This window comes from Seriola aureovittata, chromosome 7 (genome assembly GCF_021018895.1).
Source record: "Seriola aureovittata isolate HTS-2021-v1 ecotype China chromosome 7, ASM2101889v1, whole genome shotgun sequence".
Lineage (NCBI taxonomy): Eukaryota > Metazoa > Chordata > Actinopteri > Carangiformes > Carangidae > Seriola > Seriola aureovittata.
This window is the reverse complement of record NC_079370.1, coordinates 799781-810528: the sequence shown is the minus strand read 5'-3', so window position 1 is coordinate 810528 and position 10748 is coordinate 799781. Positions and strand designations below refer to the sequence as shown.

The window sequence follows — 10748 nt, the reverse complement described above, 5'->3', positions numbered from 1 at the left end:
GTGAGTGCATGTGGAGGGGAGCGAGGGGAGGTGCGCACTTAAGTGATGTATGGTGTCAGTGTGTGAGGGATCTAACGACCTGCCTCTCAACCCATCATGAGGAGTAACTGTCATTTTGTGTGCTGATGTCATTTGTCATCACACTTGTGTTTAATCAGGGTGTTTCCTCTTGAAATCAACAACATTTCCTGACTTTATGGAGTGTATTTTATTTTTATTACTACAGTTTTCTCAAGAGTCTTGGCAGGTGTATGAAATTTTAGTCTGTTTGAATAACAGTACCTGCTGCCTTTTTTTATTTTTATAGAAGCGTCTTTTTTCCAAGCTACAGATCTCAAAGAAGAGCTTTCATAAAAGGACACTCCATTGGTAACTAACCCTGACGTCCTCACTCTGCTTAACAAAGGGGACTGCCACACCATGCACAGTGCTAGTTTGTAAAAAAGTGAACAAACACACCTCCTGCTTGTTGCTCATCAATCATTAATCGTGGTATTTTAAAATGCCAGCATTATCAACCACTGTAAATCTAATAACCCCCCCCCAACTGGTTTCATTTCCCCTCACTGCCCCAGTTTACCACCCACTGCACTCACATAGACTTCAATCAAAAAGCACATTATTTATCTTTGTCAAAAAAAAAAATAGTTCTATTCGCGCCTTGTTGCTGCACGTCCTAATTGTTATTCTGAAAGTTTCTCCCCAAAAGGAACCATTTTTCTCAACAGAGGGATGAGTGGAGACACGAAAACAATTACTGGATATCCCCCCTGTCTCCTCTCTTGAGGGTTGTTATCAATCATGCTGCAGGACAGATGCCTGGAGAGAGGCCGGGGCACCAAACAGTTAACTGTACTGGGACTGGTTAGAAATTTGCTACGAGCTTTATTCTGATTGGTGTACAAGGCTCTGCATTGGAATCCTGTTAAACAGAATAGCAGGGAGAGAGAGTGCGTGTATATGTGTGTGTAAGTGTGTGTGAGTGTGTGTGAGAGAGAGAGAGAGAGAGAGAGGGAGAGTTGGCATGGCAACACAGTTACTCTTGAAGCAAACCACAGAAACAAATAAGGTTTCAGCTCTGTGGAAATATGTGTGCAAATTCATACGCTGAATGTATGCAGAGCTGATAGTACAATGCATGCTTATTCATATTCTGTTATACATGCACCTTGTTCTTTGCAATCAAATGCTAAACAGATCAAATGTATGTCTGTGTGCGTGTGTGTGCATCCTCTGATTACAAGTGTAGTGAAGCAGGCAGCTGCAGATGTAGCAGCCATAAACATAAAGATAAAGCAATAGCATGAACAGATTTCATAGGGATTGGAAAACATCACTCCTCGTGCTTCAGGAGTCGCTGGTGCCTCCGGCTCGAGAAATAGATGCAGATCCTTTTGAATAGAATAGCTCAAAGAGGCTGGTATAACATTGTCTGAGTGATGCTGGTTAATTCCTTGAATTAAGTCAAGGGGGTGGAGGGGTGGTGGGTTATTACTCCTGCTCTGGGTACAGTGTGCTTGGAATGAGGCTTTTACCTTCTGATTGCAAACGTTTTTCACCTGGCTTGAATAGTAATGAGGATCTTACCCTCTGAGAGGCAGAAAAGCAATTATAAGAAAAGGGATTAATTAGCTATGATATTTAGATCCAGTTATTATGACTTGTTTGGTCAGAGAGAAGATCTCCACCTTGCGAGCACAAGCCTTTGTTTAACTGTGAGATTAAGACAAGGGTGTAACTGGCCCTTTGTTTGCTTGCATTTCAAGATCAAGGCTGGAGAAGTGTAATTATGCATCAGCCTCTCTTGACCTGAATTTCTCATGATGAGGAACTTTTATTGCATCTTTAAAGTCATACAGCAGTGTCGAATGCGAGACATGTATTAAAGTTTGACTTGGATTTGGCAAACAGGTGCCTAAATACACACACACACCAGTTTGTGACCACTGGAGTTGGGAGTATCAAGCGTGTCCTCAGCTTGTTCAACATCATACAATATTCATGAAGCTCAACACTTAATCCCAGCCTGTCCTTTTAATGGATGCAGATACCCTGTGGTAGCAGACGACTTGTTTCTCTGGCTATTCTGGCGACAGCATCAGACTATTTACAGCCTTCTGAGATCTACACACGCATGGACGGACGCGCACACATGCACACACATTCAGTACGTGCAGACACACACACACACACATACACACACTGTTCGCGCAGGCCGTTGCCATGGATATATCAAAGCCGAGACTGCAAACTTTGATCAATTATTAACAGTGATAGGAGTGAGACAGTGGGGATACAGAGAAATTGTGAAACAAGGTGCTTCCCTCACTTCCGCCCTTTATTTTAATTGGCAGCCATGACACAATTTCCCATCCACTGTGGCGTAACCCGCATTCATCACCGGTCCTCATGCATGTCCGTTGGCACACAAGCCTGGCGTGGGGTGCCAGATGTAATTATGAGGAAATTAGGAGATGTAGCTGCGCGTGCTTTGCGATTCAACACATAGGCTGTCCCCCAGACCCTTATCTTATCCCCTTTTCATACTTTTTCTATTATTTAATCTGGAGCGTAATTACAGAGTGTATCATGACAAGCCAGTGTCCCCTCCCGTTCTTCTCAGCCCAGGGAACAGTTTCTGTCAAAGGTTCTCGGAGGCTCGGTTTGACTGATTGGAAATCCTACATCGGCATGTTAACATCGACACTGATATTAGCTCGGGGAATTTCAGCACCAAGGGCAGCGACAGAAGTGCTGGTGCTAAATCATATATGTATGTGTAGCTGTATGAGTGTACTTTTATGACTGTGTACACACACGTGCACTAATCTGTGTGTGTGAATGTGTGTGTGTGTGTGTGTGTGTGTGTGTGTAAATGTGAATGTGTACATGAATGGCATCAGAACTGTCAATCTAGGTGCTCTCATGGCGCAAGGAGGGCTGGGAATGAAAGTGGAAATGCTGATGACCCCAGAGGGTTGTAGAAGAGAGACCTCCAAGAATAGCAGAGATTCCTCAGCCTTTATTGCATACCTGCCATACCCCCTGTTTGCTCCTCTATTTTTTTTTCATGAGGGAGACTGTGTGTTTTTTACATCTCTTACAGCATCTTGTTCCCGTTTTGTTACCAAAGGTTGTATTTCTTTTGCTCATAGAAAACATTGAATGATTGAAAGGTTCAAATATAGAGTCAGATGCTGTTTTGCAACTGTGCCCATGAATAGACCCCCTTCACTATACACCTCTGTGGCCTGTTAACCTCTTCGTATGAGCTTCACTTCACTGTGGAATAAGGATGGAATAAGTAACTGTTAGGTGGTGAAACAGCTAAAATTATTCCTTGCAAAAGACTAAAGTCAAGCCCAAACCTTTCCTTCTCTGTTTGCTCTGGTTTTAACATCAGAATTTAAGCTTTATTTTAGTGGCTTTTTGAAGTGATGTTTTCCACTTGTGATTAGGTTTGCCACCAGCATAACACCCAATAAAAGTGTTTTTTCTCATTCATGCATGCCATTATATTTTCCAAGCAAACATCCATCTATAACTCCCCTTATGTTTTAATTGAAGCTCTGCAGCCACGCCCGCTACGCTATATTTAAACTTTGAATTCTACACTATTGCTAGCTTTGTTCCAATTCAATATATATATATACCTTTCTAAAACATTTTGTCTGACGGCTAGGTAATATGTAGAAATATAGTTTTGACTAAACATGTCAAGGGATAACAGCTCCATGTCTTGGTTTGAATATATAAATAACTTCTACAAGGTCAGAATCTGCACTTTTTAATTTCATTCTAATTTCGGACACGTTATGAGCAGCGAGTTATTTGGGAAAATTATTAAAACAAGATGCTTTTAAAAACTGTGATGTTGGATGGCAATGATAAATTGATTAAATAATTCAAAGATAATCAGTGTAGGCAGTGAAGTACCGCTCATCAGGGTTAAGTTAAAACACAAGAGAGCTAACAAGCTTCTTCTCAGCGTGCAGCCAGCCAGCAGCCACTTCGACAAAGAACACAAATAACCTTCGGGAAAGACAGTGTTTAAAAAGCTCTGTGCGTCAATCTGCATCTCCCTCACGTGAAGATAACACTGCAATTCTTTTCTGGGAGGAATAAGCAGCCGTGTGCTGTGGGCGCCCATCAGGCTGCAGGCTTGTAACCAGGTGAACACCGCAGCTGCTGATTTTACCCAGAAACACCAATGAGGAGGAAGTGATCTGTGAAATCAGCTGACGTGGTGATTGATTGGGAGGAAAACCTGCAGCCTCTCAGCCCTGCGTTGCACAAGGTTGCCTATTCCCTTCTAACATCAATATTGTGTAGCTGCTTTCCCAGTCAGTAATAATGCTGTTAACCCAGTGAACTGAGGAGTGTCCGCAGTGCAGTAAGATGGACAGGTTCACGGGATTTATTTTGTTGTTGGTCAGCGAGTCCACAGACGTTAAAGACGGCTTTTCACACGCTTTCTCTGCTGCGTGTTTTGGTGATCAAGTAGCAACCATTACAACAAATTGTTAAACCCAATGTCCACTCAAATGTTTCAGATACTTAGCTGGCAGGTGTAACCCAAGAGCAAACACCCTGGCTTTTGCAATGGTTTGGTAAATTCAAACACTTGATGAGTTTGACATAAATATTTTCAGGTAATATGCCGTTGTTGGACAGTTTTGAAGGTACAGACATATACTGGTGTTTTTTTTAATTTTTTATCTTGTCAATATTATTATTATTTTAGGAATTTTGCTTCTAATTGATAGTATGCAATTGAGAGGCAGACAGGTCATGTGGCCCTGCGTCTTTGCCTCTAGTGACAGCCCAGAGACTCAGCTGTGCACTCTCTGTTGGGGCTGGAACATTTTTATTACGAGGCTTTTTATTTGAAAAAGACTTTTCTATTGGAACGTACATTACATAGTCATGTTCATGTAACTTTTTATAGTACTACAGTTGGATCAATAAATGTGCCGGGTCAATATATCGGCTGATTATAACTATTCTTAAACAAATGTAAGGGATCCATATCAAGATTGTTGTTTAGGATATGTTCAGCCAATATATAGTCACCATGTTTTTTAAACTTCTCAAACTTGGCCTCATATATCCTCTACTGGTCGGTTTATAGCACTAGTCCATGTAAGTTTTACTTAGGACTACATCTCATGGGTTGGTGGTTACAGTGAAAAGTATCAAACTATTAATTGAAACTAATCAAACCATTTCTGCAGCATATAGAATTTGCTATTTTTGCCAAATTATTGTTCAACAGACTTGTGATTTTGGTAGCAAACATGGTGAGCGAAGCGCGAACAGCAAATGTGGTCAAAGCAGCTCAACAAATTCCAGGCTTTCAGAAGATATGCAGGAGACAATAAGCAGGGAATTTATTATTTCGTGGTATGTTTTTTGCAGAAGGGTCTTCCTGTTAATGGACGGGATGTGTTATAATGGTTGTAATGGCCTTGGTTTGAAAGTGAATGTGCGCTTGTTAGAGCCAATTAATCACTTTACTGTAGGAAAGCCACTGAGCAGTCAAAACCGAAAGGGGATGCCATGAAAGTTAGATACAGCAGTGCGGCAGTGACGGTCTGTCGGTAATCTGGCTGACAGAGCAGTGATGGATCATTCCAGCCACTCTCTCGCCACCTAGACGTGCTGTAAAATGACTTTATTGGAGGGTTGTAATGACTTGTGATGGCCGCTGTTGTGCTCGTCCAGCTCACTTTTATTTGCTTTATGTCTCTCTCTCTGTTTTTATGTCTTGATCTGTGGACAGCGTGTTGTGTTTTGATGATACACGCTGGCTGTGTGGACGTGAACTCGTGTGCAGATAATATTTTTTCCAGCTTGTCACATTTGCATCTTCTTGTTTATTGCTCCCTGCTACTTTGGTGCCATTTTCCTTTCCTTTAACTTGACCCCATCTTTTTTGGTTTTTCCCCATTTCCCTGACTTATCCTTCTATTTCTCCTACTTGTCTTTTCTCCTCACATTTGCATTGACCTTTTTGCCGCTCCTCGCTACTTCTATTTCATTTCCCTTTACTTTATCTACTCTCTTCTGTTTTCTGTGTCTGTTTATAGTTTCCTCCATCTCCCCACACTCCATTTTTGTGTCTTCCTTTTCCTCGCCTATCTGCCTCCCTCATTCTTATCTCTCCCATTTTCTCCCTCTGACTCTCTCGATCACCTCAATTCATTTCTCTTGCTCATTATTGATCCACCCAGCCATCTGTTCATCTGTCTGTCCGTTAAATACTTTCTCAATCTGTCCTTCCAGTGTGACCCAGGAGAAGCCACCAAGTTGCTGTATGACCTTCTGTACACCGAGCCTATCAAGATTGTCCTGATGCCCGGCTGCAGCGGCGTCTCCACGCTGGTGGCTGAAGCTGCTCGCATGTGGAACCTCATAGTGGTGGGTGCCTCTAACTCTTTATACCCAAATACTAAATCTCAAGAACGTGCTTCACTCTCAAGTCAAGTCAACAATTTTTCTTTCTTTAAACGATTAAATGTTCAAACCCTCTACACACAGCAATTGTACGCACGGTTTGAACTTCTCTCTCATGATCACTTATTTCCGTCTGTACACAACTATTTCATATCGTTTTTCGTATGAAAACAAAAGAAAACGGACTAAAAATGTGCACGGGTACACTCGTATTTTAGTGTTGATGGCTTCTTTCCTCTCTGTTCGAGTGTGGATGTTCAGAAGTGTGTATGTGTTACGTGTCGCTCAACCACAACACATGAAGGAGTGTATAGTTTAAATTATTTAGAGCTTCTTTCTTAAAATTGGGACCAAATTTGCCCAAAAAAAGCTGTTGCTTTCTTTCACAAAGACTTTACATAAAGTTCAGTTAGGGAAGGACTTTTAAGTCCAGAGTGACTTAAATAACTGCACTGATCCAAGAGATGAAACACCTGGCATTAAAATGCGTCTCCACATGCGTCTCAAGTGACCGCTTGTGATTGGATCTTAGTTCCCTGCGTTATACGCAAATAAACACGTATGCTGTTGTTGTTTTTAGCCAATCGGACAAGTGGGTCGATTGTTAATGTGTGTGTGTGTGTGTGTGTGTGTGTGTGTGTGTGTGTGTGTGAGAGAGAGAGAGACAGAGGGGTGCGGAGTAGTTGAGCAAATCAATGTGCTGCTCATAGCTTTAATGAAATAAGCTTTTCGCCATTTGAAATAGTCAAATATTTTTGGTTCATTATGAAACTGGGAGATGAGGGATCGGATCTCAGTGCGTTAACACCTGAACTTAGAGCAGTCCACTTAAGATCGGATCACCTGAGACGGATGATAATAGCAGGTCTGTACAGGGCTTATGTTGCCTCTTGCCCCATGTTTCTGTCTCTGGTGGAGTTTTGTTGTGGAAAGCACGGAGAGGGATATGAGCTGAAAAGAAACCTTGACACTGAGACTGAAATATTTGGCCATGTTTGTGCTGGAGGAATATCAGACCTCTGTTTTCTGCTGGCAAACAGAAAAATGTGTGATGTTGACACTCATCTAAATAATTGTCCTCTGCTACCAATTACAGTAAGTTCCCAAAATTAATGCTGTAGTTGCTTATCGATTTTTAGAATACACAAAGCACCTTTAATCAGTGATGAGACTTGAGAAGGCATTTCCACAATACTGCAGCTAGAGGGCAAAATATACTGTTTGACCTCACATAATACATGATAATGCATTTATTATAAAAAAATAAGCACATGCCAGATCTATAAATCAGCAAAAGATATGATGCTGTCCTCTGCTTTTTGCTTTTTATGCCTCCATTAGTCAGTTTATTATGTTTATCTCCTTATCTCTCTTTTGATCTGCCTCTCTGTCACTCACAGCGCTCTGCTTATTAGCTTTGTCCTATAATTGAAGTTTCATTCAGAGATTAGTCATGGAGAACAATCAGTTCTAGTGGTTGGCATCTGCCCCTCTTTCTCGTTCCTGGTCTTTCTCTCTTTGTCACCATTTCTTTCCTCATCATTAAAAATTCTTTTCCACTTTTTGACTCTGCCTTCCACTTTCCTCTTGTCTGTTGTCGCTGCCTGGAGCTGGTCGGCTCTATTTCAGCCCCTGTCTTCCTTCCTTCCTTCATTCCTTCCTTCCTTACTTCCTTCCCCCTTTCCATCTCTACCGCTTCTCTCTCCCACTCTTCATTTCCGCCTCATTCCCTCAACTCGAGCAGTCAATTCTCCCCACACACAAAGGGATCTGTCTCTCTTTACTACATACCACCACTGGCACAACCTCCTAACCGCCACACTCAATTATTTCTGTATGCGTTCTGCCTGCAGGAGCCTCCTCGCATGTCAAGCAGCCTCATCAGAGCGCTGGGGAGGCAAAAGCAACCTCCATTACTGGACGCTGATCAAGGAGGGGCTCTTAATTTGATCCCAATCTCCTTTTCTAAGAGCACTGTAAGCTATAGACGGGCATTGATCTGCTACTACAAGGCCACAGGAGAACTGACGAATTGAGAATCGAGAGATATTGTTTGTGGTTTTTGGGAAGCTTCGATGTCTCTTGAGTCGAGTGTTGCTATATTGGTCTATTTCTGCCACTGTAGCTTTTTGCTCCGTTTCAGTTTTGCCATTGTGTTTGTGTCTGGTGAAGGTTTATTTCAGTGTTGCCATGGGGAAAAGCTTGGAGCTCTAAGTTTGGTAATTTTCAGGTGTTGACCTCAGTTATATTATTTCATTCTACCAGACACGGTGCCAGGGATATTAGTGGTATCTAACCATGTTAGTTTTTTGTTGGTTTTAGTTTGCCCAGTGATATTGCCATCTGCCTACAATTGAGTTAATTGGAATTTAATTAGTGCTGCTCACACTAATTACACAGCATTGAAAAATCAGATTTACAATTTCAGCAGCATTCACTGTTCCTTGACAATGTCACTCGAGAACTATGGTGATTCCCTGACTTTTCATTTAGCGCCATAATCAAGTCAAAGTTTCAGTTTTGCAGTATTTTGGTTCATGACCAAATAGCTGCAAACCTGGTTTGGTTTAGTTTTTAATTGTTGTACAGAAATACGGGGCTGCCCCTTACAGTGGTCATGCTCCAGACCCTTTGGAGAACGCTGGTGACAAGACCCCGTCTGTTTGATTGTTTTTAAAATAGTAGCCTGGGAACACAGTGTTTGGCCTCTGTGTTGCCACAAGTTCGAAAAGGAACCACTAGAGCATGTTAACATGCTGCTAACATGTTAAACTAAGATTGTAAATGTGGTAAGTATTACCTGCTAAACATCAGCATGTTACTTAGCATTGCCATTGTGAGCACGTCAGCGTGCTAACAATTGCATTTAGCTCAAAGTATTTGCCTCACGAGCCACTGGCCACCCATGGCTGTAGCATAGTTCAATAAACAAAATTACATTTATGTGCATTGAATTAATACAACTTTGCTCTAGTGAATAAAGCAGCAGGGTGGTGTGTGTGACTGTTGTTGTGTTTTCAGACCTTAGCTCTCCTCACGCAGTCATCCTCCAAAGCTACTGCTGGTTTTCCCAGATATTTCATTGCCGTGCCCAGATCAGCTGTCACTTCCTGTGCCGTTTCCCTTCCTTCGTACTCATCCCTTCGTCTAACCGTCTGTGCCCACAGGGATTTGTTATTGTGGGGAGTCCACATTGTACATGACATTTGACATCTATCATCAAGCCCCCTCTGTTCACCATTGGGAGGGCCCAGTGGTGGAAATCCGAGGAATGTATTGGTAATGGGGCTGAGATGAGAGCTAGGGAAGAAGATAGGCTGTATGTATCTGTAATGGTTCCCTAAACGCCAGGTTTCTCATTTTAAAGCAGACCTGTCGAGGATTTTATCTCCAGTTGTCACTGTGAAACTAATTGTTAGAGGAACAGTCTTCTCCCTGGTTCTACTGGCATTTTCCACCATCCCTCTTACCTGGTGCTTTGGACACACATCTTAGCAGTCAGTCTCTCCATCACAAAACCTTTTCTTCCCTACAAATTCACATTATACAGGTCCAAATGAAAGGAACAGATGATCACTGGGACTACTGTTTGCAACAACAATAATTAGATAATTTTTGTGTTTGTTCTGTTTGTAATAGTAGAAAGTGTCATCACAATTTCATGTAAATGAGTGCATGGGAAATCCTGTTAAATTTTTTTTAATGAAATTACAGAGTTTATCAGAACACCTCATACGCTGCAGAGAAGCTAAAAGGAGGGAGGGAGGGGGTGTGGATGAAAATGAGAAAATGGGAACAGGGATTGTCTCTGTGGTTCTCTGTCTTCTTGCTGGCTTTCGTCTCTCTTGTTTGCTGTTTGAACCAGTCGCCATCAAAGAACACTGTGTACAGAGGACGAACAAGAGAGTCCTGATTTGAATACATTTGATTGAAGTGTGTTTACTAGTGATGCCTGGAAGGACCCTCAGAAGTATAACCCACCCCCACCCCTTAAACTTCTGTATCCTTTGCTTCTTTCTGCCTTAGTTTTGCTCTTTTCTTTTTCCTGTTTCTCAGCTGTCCTATGGCTCCAGCTCACCGGCGTTATCCAACCGTCAGCGTTTCCCCACCTTCTTCCGGACACACCCGTCAGCCACCCTCCACAACCCCACCAGGGTGCAGCTCTTCCAGAAGTGGAAGTGGACTCGCATCGCCACCATCCAGCAGACCACTGAAGTCTTTACCTCAGTCAGTACCTTTAATCTCCTTCATCTCAACTTTACGCCTTTTGTTTTTATCTCCAACTCTTTCTT

General features: G+C 42.2%; 1 protein-coding gene across 1 annotated transcript in view; it reads left to right on the top strand.

Annotated features, from left to right (window-relative positions):
- Window positions 1-10748, top strand: part of gabbr1a (gamma-aminobutyric acid (GABA) B receptor, 1a) — a 70192-nt gene that overhangs the window by 21106 nt on the left and 38338 nt on the right. Inside the window, exons 8-9 of the mRNA XM_056381065.1 lie at window positions 6286-6420; window positions 10513-10683. Of these exons, the coding sequence (XP_056237040.1) occupies window positions 6286-6420; window positions 10513-10683 (306 nt within the window). The remainder of the gene's footprint in view (window positions 1-6285; window positions 6421-10512; window positions 10684-10748) is intronic.